General features: G+C 34.6%; 1 protein-coding gene across 1 annotated transcript in view; it reads left to right on the plus strand.

The window, feature by feature from the left end:
* Positions 1 to 16419, plus strand: part of ADCY2 (adenylate cyclase 2) — a 156940-nt gene that overhangs the window by 123891 nt on the left and 16630 nt on the right. Inside the window, exons 16-19 of the mRNA XM_070939121.1 lie at positions 5510 to 5647; positions 6231 to 6353; positions 7458 to 7625; positions 9203 to 9289. Coding sequence (XP_070795222.1) covers positions 5510 to 5647; positions 6231 to 6353; positions 7458 to 7625; positions 9203 to 9289 — 516 coding nt within the window. The remainder of the gene's footprint in view (positions 1 to 5509; positions 5648 to 6230; positions 6354 to 7457; positions 7626 to 9202; positions 9290 to 16419) is intronic.

Below are 16419 nucleotides of genomic sequence, written 5' to 3' on the forward strand. Positions count from 1 at the left end.
TGGCACAAGGTCACAGAGATTCTTGGCAATGATGCTTGGTTTATATTCTCCACCACCACTCTGTAATGTATCTCAAGAGTTTTGGGGACAATTGAAAATATTTGCCAGGACATATAGCTTGTTTAGGTACAATGATTTCTGAAATTTTTAGAGAAGAAAAACAGATTTGCTTTCTTGCAATAGAATCCAGTGGCATTCTATACAACCATTTTAAAAAGTTTATGTATCAATTAATGGCTGAAAAATGGAAACTGACATACCTGAATCAAATAAAATTGTTTGGCTTTCTCCTCTGTAGCTTCTGTTAGTCCTTACTGCATCTCCAAATTGAGCAAAAAGCAAAAGAGACACATGACAGGGAGCAATGCATTGAGGAGGAAAGACAAACCAAAACACAATGAAAATACAATAGTAATAGAAGAACTTTCCTAAGCCATATTAGGCAAAATAATTATGGAAGGAGATTAGTTTGGAATAAAAGTATAGTATTGGATGATTCTCTAGAAAAACGTTTTTGTTTATGTCTGATTTCTACTTTTTTCTCACCATACTAACATATACTGGTAGTTCCTTTTTTGTTCTGCAACCATCATATTATAAATAGGAAAAGATTTTTTTAGAAATTTTTACATGTACCAAAGAGCGTCATTTTGAATTCAAGATGGTTGAATATCATTACGAGCATCTTGGCTTCCCTAACAACACAATCCCTCTGTATAAATTACAACAATTGGAATCAGTGGAAGATATTTTTCTTTTATGGGAAATTAAAGTCTCTCTTAGTTGTCTGGCTTAACTACATTTTTGCAACTAACTGCAGTTAAAATTTTGAATACTAGAGATAATTTTTTCCCTTAGAAACTAATTTTTTTTAATGTACTGCTGCTTACCAACCATAGTATGTCTTCTAAAACTTACATCTTGGAATGACATCAGTACAAGGACTTAATGTTTCCTACTAATATTGCTGTCTTCCTAGCTGGACAATTTTCAAAGTAATTTTTTGGTTGAAATGACATAATAATGTCATATCAACTATGCCTTATTATGATCTTTTATGCCTTATATGGTCTTTGGCAAAGAAAGATAAAGTCTTCTGTAGGCTGAACTTGACTCTTGGTCATTTCATGGAACATGTCTTGCTCTTATGACAGTATGCAAGTAGCTTGCCATTGCCTTCTTCCATGCCTGTATTATGCTTATGGCTGATGAAAATGGATTGGATAAAACAGTCATAGTATGTTTGATGTTAGTGATTTCAACATAAGATAAACAGAATTGCTTTTTATAGCTGAAAGGTATTTCTTTAGATTTGTAATTTTACTTATTCCTAAGTAAGCACAAGTATGATTTATAGTCAAATATTTTGAATTAAACTTTTTACCATTAAAAGCTAAACTAAAATCAAATGGATTTAGCATAATATTCATAAAAGCCAGCAATATAAAAATGATTTATGTCAAAGATAGAAAATAAGCAAAAAGAAGGTATTAGGTATCATTCCATTCTAGACTACTAGGCAACCTCAGAATGTATCAATAGCATAGATTAAGATTAGGTATCTACCTAGTATTCATTGTTCTCATGATCCTTCTGAAGTCTTCCTTCCAAAATTTAGTGACTCAAAACCAATAGGCTATTTTGATGGAAGATACATTGAGGATATACCCAATTGGCTTATCTAAATCCTTGCTTTCTGTCAAAAGATTCTGTACTATTATCCCCAAATAAGACTGTTTTCTTTCTCAAAAGCACAGATCAGAGATGTAGGAAGGGCATTGTTATGGATCTTCCTAAACACTTGCTTGCCCTTATAACCATGACTATATGAATAAGGAAACAATTGCTGGTATATCCCAGATCTACCTTCCCTCAATGATTAAGCTGAAGAAACTACCATGATTTACCAAAGAATGATATTGTGGTTTTGTGTACTTGTGTTCTGAGTTGCTTAGGAAATGTGATGGACTACTTCTACAAGGGGGAGGTAATTTGATGGACTGCAGTTATCAGGTTCCCAGGAAGAAGGGAGCATATTCCAAGAAGGGAGGTGATACAAGAGACAGCACAGTCCCAAGCTGGGTCATGTCAAGTAGAAGATATTTAGGATAACCATTCCATAGAACTTTGCATAATATATCCATTAGGTTAAAGCTAATATAAGTTTAGTCTGGCAAGATTCTGTCTCTATGGTGTAAGCAATAAAGAACTGGCTGGGTTTTGTTATGGTGTACTTGGGCTAAATCTGACAGTGGCCCAGTCAAGTGCCAGCCCTAGGAGAACTTTCTAACATTAGTGTTCCCAGGGAAGTCCTCTGCAGTATGTTAGGGAGTTGGGAATGGAGATCAAGATCCATTTTCATCTTCATTTTAAAAGGAGGGACTTCCAATTAAGTGTATGCTATAGTCAGAAGGATCTCAGCATTTTCTCTGGAGTTTTATCTTGATAACTGTTTAATTAAGTACTACTGGAATTCAAAACAGTGATTATCTTCTGTTTTGCTGTCAACGTGGGGTTGTTTGTAAATCACTGGGTTGGAACTCAAAATGTTCGGTGCTATTTTTTCTCCAAGGCAACAGCTTTAGCAATTGAGGAGTATTTCTGTTTTCATAAAGAGTTTTGGGTTTATTGAAAAGATATTAAAGCTACAGTTAATTCAGAATAGAGTTAAGTACCAGAATAGAATATGTCAGATGGAAGAGCATGGAAGTATGTTGAGACATCCATAACTGATTTAATGATGTATAATAAAACCATTTAGAGCAAAATTGTAGATTTAGAATTTCAGTGTCATCAGTTGGATTTACATGTAATGGGATTTCGAGAGCAAGAAGAGAAAGATAAAGCTGTCATTTTTGTGAAAGTCCTAATATCTTGTATTATTCCTGCAAGAATAATTTTATCAGCTAGAAACTAAGAGAGCTCATCATGTTTCAGCCTCTCCATTTTGTACCTCTAATAAGCATTGGATATTTATTGTTAAGTTTATTGTATTTGCTGGGAGGGATGAAATATTCAAAAAGCCAGATCTGGTGTCATTCCATTTCAAAGGACAAAGTTTCATGTTATGTTATTCCTAGAAAACAAAAATGTGTTTGACATTGTGTGGGAGAAAGTTTCAAGGCTATATATAACATATGCAGCAAATCTTATTCAATTTCTGGACAGAAGCCAAAGATCTGTTCAAAAAATCTTGCAGAAGAAAAATATCTTATTATTTTCAGTACTTCTTGTAGTTGCACTGGCGAAATAAAACTTCTACAAGTTTTGTTATTGTGTCTGCTAATAATTCCAAGCAATATTTCAGAAAAACAAATAATTTGGAATTAGCTAGTCGGGTAAAAAACAACCAAACTCAAGTGCACTGAGAACCATAGTGTCTGGTAAAAAACCACTAGCTACATTCTGTGAAATTTCTGTGGCCAATAGTGAGAAAGAATAACATATCTTTAAAAATGAAATTCAATGGTGAAAAAAGTAAGTTTTAATGGTGAAAAAAGTTCCACATTTAGGCAAGAAAAACCAAATGACCAAGTATAGTATAGAGGTGGTACCTGGCTCAATAGTAGTAACTGTGAGAGTGATCTTGGAGAGTCCTAGTGGACAATCACTTAAATATGAGCTAGCAATGTATGCTGCAGCTGCCAAAAAGAGCCAACACAGTTTTAGGCTGCATTAACAGAGGGATAGAATGAAGATCACATGAAGTGTTAATACATGAAGTGTTAATACCAGGTTATAATGCCTTGGTAAGGCCACATTTTTTTAATTTGCTATAGCAATTATGATGACTTCCTCAGGAATGCATCATAATTGATCATCATCATCACCACCATCATCATCATTCATAATGATGAATTCTGGGAATAGCCACAAAAAAGCTTGCAAAGGACATTAAATATAGGCATTTCAAAGGGACAAGGTTGGAAATACCTAGTGAGTGACTCCCTTCAAACCTTAATGTAACTGAAATGAAGATTCAAGACATGTACATGATGACATTATCACAAATCTTTTGTGCTAGTGTCAGGCATTATAAAGTAAATTTGTGCTACTTTTGAATCAAATAAACTAATCTAATAAAGCAAAGAAATACTTTCAAAATAGAAGAGTTGGGACAGGACTTTTACACCAAAGGAATTTTGTAATCACTATTATTGATGAAATAATCCAGAAAAACCAGATAATTAATATAAAATTAAGCCATTAACCAGCAGTATAAACCAGAGTACTAAAATGAAATTTATAATGTAATACAAAAGACTGAAACTTTATTGGTAACTCATACTGAATATTCTAGAAATCAAACCTAACATAACTTCTTGGTAAATATGCATGAATGTGTAAATGTATGTATGCATGGCTCAGATGGCTTTTAGCTCAGATGATGAACAATAACATTTGTAAACTTGAATATATCTTTGTATGTTTCTAAATTTGGAGATAAAAATAAACAAGCAATGCTCTTTCTTTATTACTCAATATGGCAGTATAACTTCAATAGTGAATGTTTTTTAACTATTAGGCCAAATATTTGAATTAGTAGTGAATAGACTTGCCTATTTTGGATGAGTTCACAACCTGCTGCCTGCCATCCTTTCAGGTTTGCCTCATTTCATTCGTTTATAACTTTTTAATAAGTGACTTGATCTTTCTGCTTTTCCTGCTAAGTATTGTAAGTAGGGTGTACAAGGGCTAAGTCAAATAATATTTTAGATTCAAGAAAATCTAAAAGTATCTAGTCAATCTTGGTTGAGCTCAGAAGCTGAGAAGTTGAAAAATATCCTAGGAAAGGGCAAAGTCAAACGACTTATACTGATAACCTTGGTGGCACAGCAGACTAAAGTGCTAAAGTGCTGTTAAGTAGCACCAGCTGCCTGCAATTACTGCAAGTTCAAATCTCACCAGACTCAAGGTTGACTCAGCCTTCCATCCTTTCGAGGCAGGTAAAATGAGGACCCAGATTGTGGGGGCAATAAGCTGACTTTGTATAAAAAAGAACACCGCTTGGGGTGGGGGGGCGAAAGCCCTACTAAGCAGGTATATACAAAAGTATGAAGGCTATTGCTTAACGCATTGTAAACCGCCCTGAGTCTCCGGAGAAAGGGTGGCATATAAATCAAACAAACAAACAAACAAACAAACAAACAAATAATAAGAATTTAATTTGATTTGAGCCCATCTTTATCTTCTTCTTCTTCTTCTTTAATTGTCTTGTTAGGCATTCTGAGATTGCCTTATAGACCAGAAATGAAGTTAAAACCTGAGCAATTGTCTATGTTAGGAGACTGTGACATCCTTTTTGTCTGCTAAATTGTTTCCTGTTCAGAGCATTGTCATTCTAAATAAATAGCAATTCATCAACATGATACTTGGTAACCTCTTATTTTTATCCTTTTGTTTTGTATCTTCTGCTTGCTGTTGCCCTGGATATTTTTGGAACACTTTTTTTTCCCTTTGGAGACTAATCAGAAATAAATATGTGCATTTTCATGTATTCTGTATTCAGCAGTGTAACAAGAAACTCTCAGCTTTCCTGAGGTGGATTCTGAAATCAGCTGGAGTCATTGAAAACCGCCCTTGGCCACGAATCATGATTACATTGATAACAACAGCTGTAATATTAACTATGGCTGTGTTCAACATGGTAGGTTTAATAAGATTTTCTTCTACTTAATTATATTGATTTGTTTATTCGGTTTGAGCATCTTACTTTCAGTGATGAGAGAAAAGAAATGTGTAGCCTCCACGGATTAAATTCTGTTTTTTATTGCTTTCAATGCATTAAGATAATTTGTATTTTTTATCAGGGCAATGCATCAAACAGAAACCTGATAGGTTGAAAAAAATTATACAACTTTAAAGAAGCTTTTTTCCCCTTCATAATGAAACATTTGTCTTTTTTTAAAATTTGATTTAATTTGATTTATATGCCGCCCTTCTCCGGAGACTCAGGGCGGCTTACAATGCATTAAGCAATAGCCTTCATTCTTTTGTATATTTTATACAAAGTCAGCTTATTGCTCCCACAAACTGGGTCCTCATTTCACCTACCTTAGAAAGGATGGAAGGCTGAGTCAACCTTGAGCCTTGGAGAGATTCGAACCAGCAGAAATTGCAGGCAGCTGTGTTAATAACAGGGTGCACTAAACCACTGTACTATCAAGGCTCTTTTGTTTAGATTCTGTATATTTGACTGAAAGCCTATGAATTTTTTTTCTTTTTTTTAGTTTTTCTTGAATGATGGTGGTGTGGTTGAATCTCTCCCCATTCTTAATTCATCAAATATAAGTTCTCCTGATGCAAGAGATCAGACTCTCTGGTATATTCAAAGCAACAATTTTTTCTTACCAGTAAGTTTGTATCTTATTTACATGATCCTTAACAGATAAAAATAGTGTCTATAAAATGATTTGAAGAAATGTTTGGCTGGATTCAGTAGGACTTAGGCAGGACTGCATTTCAGTAGTCCTTGTTTAGCAACGGCAATTGGGACCAGCAACCTGATCATTAAGTGAAGCAGTTGCTAAATGAAACTGCAACTGTGTTTTTTTATCGTACTTCATCGTACTTTTTCTTTACTTTACAGACCTGCAAAGGTCATAAATGTGAGTATTGGTTGCAGAGTCACCTTATCATTACTGTCATAACTGAACAGCTGTTGAACGAGGCAGTCTGTAAACAAGGGCTACCTGCAGTGGTAAAATTCAGCCGGTTCTATCTGGCTCGGGCAAACCGGTAGCGCTGGCGGCGGGAGGCTCCTCCCACCCACCCAGACGTCATCATGTCCCGTTTTTGATCCTCTGCACATGCGCAGAAGGTCCTGTGCATGTACAGAGGTGTCACACGCAAGTGTGCACACGCACGCTCACATTTGCGAACTGGTAGCGAAGGTAAGTAAATTTCACCTCTGGCTACCTGTATTCTGTCCTGTTCCTGATTAGGCCTGTGCCAATCATTTCACAAGATGTTGTTTTATGACATCACAAAGTAGCTATTCCAGGGGAAGTATCTTCTGTACATACATGCTTGGAAGACTTTGGAAGTTTTGAAGTATCTAAAACCAAGACATGATTGCCCCGTAAGCAAAGAATCTCACTGAATGATTTGCACAACTCTAGTTCTATATACATGAAAATCACTGTTTTGTCATGTATTAATGAAGAAGCCATTTTCAGGTACCATGTTAGTATAAAATGCAACATTCAGTCTCTTTAATTTGATGAGTTAAAAATCCTTCAAATAGAAACTAGCAAGTCAGGGAAAGTGGTAGTAGAATCTTTCATCTAGTCCTCTAATTTTATATACAGATAAGAGTATTTTAATTAAAAGTGTCCACCCCTCGTCCCATTTATTATCTGAAATAATACAAGATAGGCACTGTTTTATAACCAATAAGAACTGGATCTTGATATTTGATTTCCAAATATTTATTTGTTTTGATTTTTCTTTTCTAGTATTTTATCTACAGCTGCATCCTGGGCCTCATTTCTTGTTCTGTTTTCCTCCGGATAAATCATGAGCTGAAAATGGCAATCATGTTGGTTGCTCTAGTTGTCTACAATGTAATTCTTTTGCACACACATGGCTCTCTGCTAGATAATTACAGCAAGTTACTCTATACAATGGCACCACTAAAAAGGTAGGCCACTAAATCAAAACCATTGTTTATGTCCTGGGGAGCTGGGATGGCATGGGATGCCAACTCCTCCATGTTTCTTCTCTGCTTGTAATGTTTAAGAGAAATGGTATGGAACCCAAATGACTGTTTCTATATTTCAAGGATCTCACCAACATGATACATGAGATGAGAAGACAAGGGGGAAAAAAATAGCCCATTTTTAAAGCTAGAGGATGGGTAAAATCAATTCTATTTAATTCAGATAATTGGTGGTAACTTGATAAGTTTAGCACACTACACAAGCTAATGTAAATTAGAAATAAAAAACAATATATTTGTTTATTTAAGACATTAGAACTGCTCTTGCACTAGTATTTGTGTACATAGTTTATATATCAGAAACTAATCATCTCCACAAGTAAGGTACTTTTATTTTTACTCTACTAGAGCCAACATTATATGCTTCCTGGTGTTTCATACTTTATTTTGACACATATGAATAATGACTATTGGCCCCATCACAGCCCAGCAGTCACTCTGTGAGTGAGATGGTCAAGCTGTCTATTTGATAAACAAATAAAATAAAAGATACCAAGACCCTAGAAAGTGTGCTGAGAAGAGCAACAAAAACGATAAAGGATTTGGAGGCTAAATTGTATGATAAATGGTTGAGGGTATGTCTAGCCTACCAAAGAGAACAATTAGAGAGATATGATAACCGTCTTCCAGTACTTGAGGGACTGTCACAGAGAAGAAGGGATTGATTTATTTGCCAAAGCACTAGAGTGCTGGATAATAATGGGTGGAAGCTTGTTAAAGAAAGATCCAACCTATAACTAAGGAAAAAAATTCTGACAGTGAGAACAGTTAGTCAACAGAGTAACTTGCCTCCCAGAGTTGTGAGTACTCTGTCAGTGGAGATTTTCAAAAATAGACTGGCCAACCATTTGACTGGATGGTATAGGTTCTCCTGCCTTGAGCTGGAGGTTGGATTTCTAGATCTAGTTGGATCAAAACAACTTCTGGATGGTATAAGCTATTCTGGCAGGATTACTTATATCATCCAGACCTTAGAAGAACTCCACAGTCCCTTCCAGCCCTATGATTCTATGTTCTATAAATAATGCAGAACGAAGTTCTTATTGAATCACTGATTTTGGCAATCCTGAAATTGCTACAAGTTATTAGGTATTAAATTTTGTAAATGTAGTTTTGCTGCTGGGAAGAAGGGAGATTTTGTGAATTTTAGCTATAGTTAACTTGACTGAACTGGTGGATATATACTTTTTTTTCTCAAAATGTGCTTTTTTTTTTCACTTTCTCATGAAGAATATTTTTACCTTTTTCTGTGTATTCTTTTTTTTCTGAAAGTTGTTTCTATAATGGGGAAACATTCAGATACAGAACTGTATATAAGTTGGCAATCTAAAATGTTACCATTCAGGGAAAAATTGATTAGGTGCATAGAATGAAGTGGTCCTGAGTTTGTACTAGAAATTTTTGCACCATGAATTTAAATGGGCATATTCAGAATCTGTAGACCAATTTTGATCCCCTGTGATCAAAATACTTTATTTTTACAGGCCAGGGATCCTGAAAGATCTAAAAACAATGGGTTCTGTATCTCTTTTTATCTTCTTCATCACATTGCTGGTACTTAGCAGACAGGTAAGTCTCTTGCTCTTCTTTTTTCTCTTTCTAGGAATTTCATTCTACTTTCAATGCTTTGCATGCCCAAATTGACTAGTATCTTGGCATTACTAGTAACAGGAAACATGGATACAGCTTAGGTACTTTCAGGGATCCCAGTCTGGTCTACTTTACTTTACTAAAAATGTTACATAAAACCAAAGCCATGGTGGGTGATACTCAGTGAAAGTTAGTGAAAGATATGATGGAAATTAAATAGATGTATGGGTTTTGTGTGACTAAGAGAAAGGGGAAGTATGTAGTATCTGATCTTATGGAGCTAAATTGATGAATAAATGCAGGGAAGGGAAGCTGTAGGCTTAATTATGAATGAAAGGGCTAACATTATCTTAAAAAATATTTTCTGGTGTCATCTATTTTGTAACTGTACCTGCAGTAGGAATTCAGGTTTAATGGTACTTCCATATTATACTCTGGTGAACACTGATAATAACAGTATCAGAAATTAGTTTTGCAAAAACCTGTGCAACATTCTGATTGAATGAAACCTAAAAGAATACAGTTACTCTATTAAATGTCATGAATGGTTGGATCAAAACAAGTTGAGGGAGCATGATAGAATTATTGGGCCATTCACGGACTCACAAATTAATAAGATGTGATTGATGAATATGGGTTTTAAAAAAAAGGTCTGCCTCTTTCAAATACACGATTTACTTTTAAGTCTATTCATGCATACATGCATAAGGCAAAAGAAGGAACTGTGGGCTCCTTGGTGCCCTCTGAGTTTGATTGTTTCTTGCAGATGTTTCATTGCCAAACTAGCTAATATCATCATTCTAGCAAGGAGTGGGGTATGCTCTCATTTGTAAACAGTTGTTTACTGATAGCTTGTTTGTCTGAGCTGGTAGTTCCTTAATTGGGGTATTATTTATTTCTTGATTGTGGTCTATGTTTTGTCTAAGTGCCATGCTTCCAGAATTCTCTAGCATTTTTGCACTTGGCTTGGTCTAGAACAGGGCTGTCATACTTGTGACCCATGGACTGGATGTGTCATGCACTGGCCATGCCCAAACCCGGTTTAGTGAAGGAGAAAAAAAATCACGATACATCACGTGACACTGCCATGACGACACGAGTTTGACACCCCTGGTTTAGAAGATTCATAGTTATTGTGCTGAAACTATGGTTAAGTCTGTTCATCTATTTTGAAACCAAGAAGTATTTAAAGTATATTAAATTAAATTCTCAGACTAACCAGCCATCAACAGGCATTTTGAGATAAACAACACCAACATTCAAAAGAGACAATCAAAATGCCAAAAAGGAAACAAAAATATCAAAACATGGTCTTCCAGCAATCTATATCCAGATGAGTAGGGAATAACATCAAGATTAACACTAGACTAATAATCAAGTAATCAAAATTAAAAAAAAAATACTGTGTAAAAAGTGCATATATTGGATGGGAGCAAGAGTATGGTATGGTTTATGAGGAGAAATGTTAGGTGTGGTAAGTTGGATCCGGTGGGGATGTGTGTATAGTAAACCAAAAAAGAGAGGTGATTAGGAATGAATAGATTTATAAGTGAATATGGATTAAAAATAATTAAAAGAAATAACCATTGTGAAGGAAGAAGGCTTCATTGGTTTGATTATATAGAGAGAATGAATGAGGATCAAATCAGCAAACATATACATGAAAAAAAATCATAGGCTGAGAGGAACGGATATTACTTAGAAAGGTGTGGTTGGATGGAGTTCATGTGATCCTCAAATAGAGCAAGAATATATTTAGAGTATAAAGAATAAAAGGCAACATATGAATTGGTTTATGGACTGGGGGGGGAGCGAATATGGTATGTTTTATAGATAGAGACAGCTTTGAAAAGGATATTGGACAACTGTTAGATAAAGTCTAGCTTGGCCCTGAAAGGAATTGACTGGTTGTTGGAAACCAGCATGAAGTTGCAAGGATGTCTCCCTTAATGACCCACAATCCTTGTTTAACAATGGCAATGGGAACTGCAGGGTTTGCTGTTGCTAAATGATACAGACATGTGATGTTGTAGTCCACATTGCTCAGCACCAGAAATTCTGGTCCCAATTGCCATCATAACACGAGGACTACCTGTATTGATTGTACAGCTAAACAATCAGATAATCCAAATTTCAATTTCCATTGCAGTTATTCCATTCCATAACTGTATAACTACATAAAGATTCTAGCATTCTAACACTAATTTTAAATTGAAACTACCAGGGCTGTGCACTTTCCTATCTCTTAAAATTGACCTGTTTATTGCAGTAATTTAGATAAATTGGTTTTCTATTTTTGGTAATTCCATTTAGTGCTGTTTTATAAACTTCTAGTAAGGATTGGAAGAGAAGATGTTGGTTTTCCTCAGTAATTTAGCCTAAAGTAGCAATGAGGCCCTAAGAGATTGCAATGTTCATTTTTAAGATAAATGCAGAATTGAGAAAAAAAATATCTTTGATATATTTTGTATTATTATATTTTGTATTATTAAAGCCTGTTCTGAAACTTTACTGTAGATGACCTAGGTGTTCAAGATGGCCCCATTTGTAACTGTTCATAAGTCATAACTATAGTTAGTACCTGAACCCGAAGAGAACCTATTTTCCTTAACTGATTAGATTAAAGATACATTCCAGCATTATTTTTCTAGATGAAGAAAACTTCATCATCACAACAACAATAGTATAGAAAGAACATAATCAGATGGCCCAGTTTTGCACAATTTTGAAATCATTTATTCATTTTGAATAAATGCTTGGTCCAAATAAATCCTTGCTCCAAATCTGCCATTCTTTATTTTGTGAAGAGAGGCTACTCTCAAGATGGTTGAATATTTCGTTTCTCTTGGTGGGTATATTTGAACTTGCTTTGTTGTTGGAAGTGGTATATAAGATGCTACCGTTGGCATTGCTGCTATTAGACATTTTTCATCCTTTAAGACTGCCCAAACTTTCAGTTTAAAAAGCATGATGGGCTTGGTTCCTTGGAATTTAATTGAAGGATAGGGAACCAGGGACTGGAGAAATTATTAAATATGAAAGACAGGCCATCTGCACACATATACGCACACTGATCACTTTGCAACTATAAAGAACACCTAAGAAATGTAACAACATTCATCCTTTAAAAAAACTTCAATACGAAAAACTTCTTTCGTCAAATGGAAATGAGAACTGATAGAAAAAATGTAATGGAATTATATATTGTGGTTAGAATATAAGATTTGCTAGTCTTGTATCTACTTTCAATTTCACTAATATCAAGAAATAAGTTTATATTAATACTAATTTTTTTTAAAAAAATATAAACAAATATTTAAATAAATATTAAATGAGAAGAAATAAATTTTAATAATATTTTGAGCTCTTTCTTCTGAATACCATTCACACTATTTATATTGTATATTTCTTGTACAAAAAGTTCTGAATTTTGTGCATGTCTTTCTAAGGTCACTGTTGTTTCCATTGTATTTTCTTTCAGAACTATCCTTTTTGCTACAGCTGCTTAGCACTGTGACAGATTTATGGCTTTGTTCTGCTCTATTGTAGTACAAAACCTTACTTGGCCAGCAGGAAGTAGCAAAAGATTATTGAGCTGTTGAATCTGATCAAGATATTGTTCTCCTGTGGCCTTTGCCATTATTGTTGTTAGGGTGTACTATTTAATTGAAAGTCTTTTTATCACTTCAGAAAATTGAATAGTGCAAAGAAATATCTTATTAAACTTTAAGTGACCTCTTACTTCTTTCTCAAAACAGAGACTAAGCAAATGGAGTGTTTTAATTTGCAATCTCGGTATTAATTAGTAGATAGAGGCTGTTATTCTCTCCCATTCCTCCTAGGTTTGACTTACGGCTATATTGCACTGAGTTTTAGAATTTAATATGGTTCATGGACAACTACAGGTGGTCCTTGCTTACTGAATGCCTCATTCACATTCCTTGTGTGTCCAATCACACTTGGCCAATAAAGAATTCTATTTGATTCTATTCAGCAACTGTTCCAAGTTACAATGGTGCTGGGGGGAAAATTCTATGACCAAAGCCTGCACTTATAATGTTTGTAGCATCCCATAGTTACTATTAGAGTCAGTAGGGAGTGTCCCATTCCTGATCTGTTGTTTTTCCTCCATAGACACTTCCTGTGGGACTTTCAGATCCAGACAGACAGGCAGGTATTGGTCGATATATTCTGGTAGTAGACAAGGGCCAGAAGAAGATGGTGGTGATAGATTTAGCAGTGCCAAATGACAGTAACATTAGGAAGAAGGAGTATAAGAAGCTGGAAAAGTGCCAGGATCTGAAGAAACAGATTGAGAGAATGTGGACAGTAAATGCCAAAGTGTTCCCAGTGGTAATAGGAGCATTTGGGACTGTGACTCCTAAACTGGGTGAGTAGCTTCAAAAGATCCCAGGGACAACAACAAAGTTCTCTGTCCAGAACAGAGTACTGCTAAGAACAATTAAGACACTGTGCAGAACCTTCAAACTCACAGAGCTCTAGTATAAAGGATCCAAGATTGAGAAAGACACATACCACCTTGAGGGATGAGAAGGGATTTTTTTTCATTTTTGATATTTTTTCTGATTTCACTTGTCTGAGATTGTATGGGTTTTCCTGCTTGGGCAGGGGGCTAGACTAGAAGACCTTCAAGGTCCCTTCCAGCTCTATTCTATTCTATTCTAAATTTTAAATAGCTACCCATTTCAATCTTGTGACTCTGCAATCCAAGCTATAAAAACAATTATTAAAAAGGCAGAAGAGTAAAGGCAAAGCTCCTCAAAACTGTTATTAGTAGAACTGTTGCTTAGAAATCAATACTCAAAAACCACACTAAAATATATTAAACATCAAAAATGGATATTGCAAAGAACTGCAAGAATAACTATCAACTTATTGGGGGGAAAATAGTAGGAAAGTATGTGCTTCACTTCTTCTCTTCTCTTCTCTTATCTATTTTATTTCTTTTCAATGGTTTCAGCCTATAATGGGAAATTATGACTTGAGTATGGTCTTTTTTTAAGGGCTAGCTGAAATTTTGAGTAATAGAAATTGCATGTTATGGCTCATCCATAAAATTGTATTGGACAGTAAGTGGTAAAAAGAGGAAGGATGCAACAGAATAATAATTAAGGAGATTGCAGAATTGAACTGAATGTTATCCGGGTGTCTCTAGTAATGCCAAGAAGAGGAAAAAAAGAACATCAAACCATTCTATAACAAATTATTTAAATTTTGAAAGAAAAGAAAAATTCAAATGGTCTGTTCAAGGAATAATCCAATACTTTAAATATTTGGCCATTTAATAAGACATGGCATGTCCTTGCAAATTAATAAAATTGATAGCAGCGAAGTTTGTGGATATATTTTAACATTTAACTAATGAAAAAGGATTATCTTATTAACTCAGTGTTAAAATGCTACCTGAACAAGATTTTATTTCAGATGTATGCAGGACTAAAACGGGGGGCAAAATAATTATTTCATCCAGTTTCTGGATATAGAACTCATTTTTCAAAAATCTCTTAGGGCTTTCCTAGCTTCTCCTTCCAGGCAATCTGTCTTGCCTTGGTATGAATGCAAAGCTATTGTATCTATTGTATCATGTCTGTCTGTCTGTTCTCTCTCTCTTTCTCTCTCTCTCTCTCTCTCTCCATCCATACAAACATACAAATAGCATGTATAGATAGATAACCTTTATTGTCGTTTTTTACTGTGAGCACACTGCCACACATTAAAAATGAAATTCTGTTGCCTGCTCTAAAAAGTGTACACATACATAACACACATATACACATGCAATACATACACACAAATATACATACACACACACACGTGTGTGTGTGTGTGTATCTTGCTGGTCATCTTGAATACATATAGGAAAGAGGAAGCTTGAGAGTTTACAAGATTAAAGAGAGCTGTTTTGGTCACTAAATTTGTAATTTTTATGAGAATGTATTCGAATCTAATATTCTTCAAAATGAAGCTTAGGTCTCTGCAGTATTAAAATCTGATCGTGATCATACACACACTGCAAATTATAGACCCACACCTAATGAATGTAGATATTAAAGATTGCTATTGAACAATTCTAAATGATATTAGCTATCTTGGAACATCCTGATAAATTAAATTTATTTTTGCAGACCAGAGGCTAACTAAATAACTATATGAAATTAGGTGGATCTCACTATAATTAATAATTGATTAATTATTGAATGGAGAGAATTTATTTGACCAAATAGGTGATCCCTACTTTTTAATTATAATATTAAAATCCCCCTCCTCTTTCCTCAAGAATATTTTAAGTGTATTTACACTTTTTTTATTCTTCAAATTTTCACATGAGAGTTACTGGTATCTTATCTGTCTCCCCTTTTCTTCTTTATTGTTTGATTTTGAACTTTAATAATTACATTTCACAATTAAGTAGAGTGGTGAGATTCAAGTAGTCCTATTTGCAAATGGCTTGTTAGTATTTACTGATAAAATAAAATATGATTTTGTAGCCTTTTCTCAGTATGATATAAATTGGTTAAAATTTGAATTGATCCCTTTCGTACTTAATGTCGTATCAAAATCAGTTTTGTCTGGACAGTTCAGATGCTGTCTAAGCCAATCAGTTATTGAGCTTTTACTTTAGGGTGCCCTGAGTCTGAATGAATTGGTTGCACAGAAATCCAATAAAAAAAGCAAACTTGGTTTGAGAAGTTTGATATATATACCAAGATATATATAACAACAGAAATAACTTGGTATAACAATATGTCTCAAATATATTATTAGATAAAACAGATGGAGCTCACTTAAATTAAAATTAGTTGGGTGGTTTTGCCTCTTTGTGTATGTAGATCTTGTGTAGGGGTCTATGGTTGCATACAATACATTTAATGTCTTCATAATTCTAGTTAAAATTGAATAAATTTTCACAGGATAGCTTGTGTTTAATTATACAATGTGATTGCTATGAAAAGTGTCTTCTGGAAAACATCAAAGTAGGGGGTTTCTTTACAAAGCATATGACAGTCACATTCAGTAATTAATCTAATCAGTACTTTCTTTTACTTCTGTCACAGCAGTGTTAGCGAAGACTGCTTTTGTGACCAAAT

Source organism: Pituophis catenifer, unplaced genomic scaffold (genome assembly GCF_029215685.1).
Source record: "Pituophis catenifer annectens isolate HBS135680 unplaced genomic scaffold, rPitCat1.0.hap2 SCAF_3, whole genome shotgun sequence".
In the NCBI taxonomy this organism is placed as follows: domain Eukaryota; kingdom Metazoa; phylum Chordata; class Lepidosauria; order Squamata; family Colubridae; genus Pituophis; species Pituophis catenifer.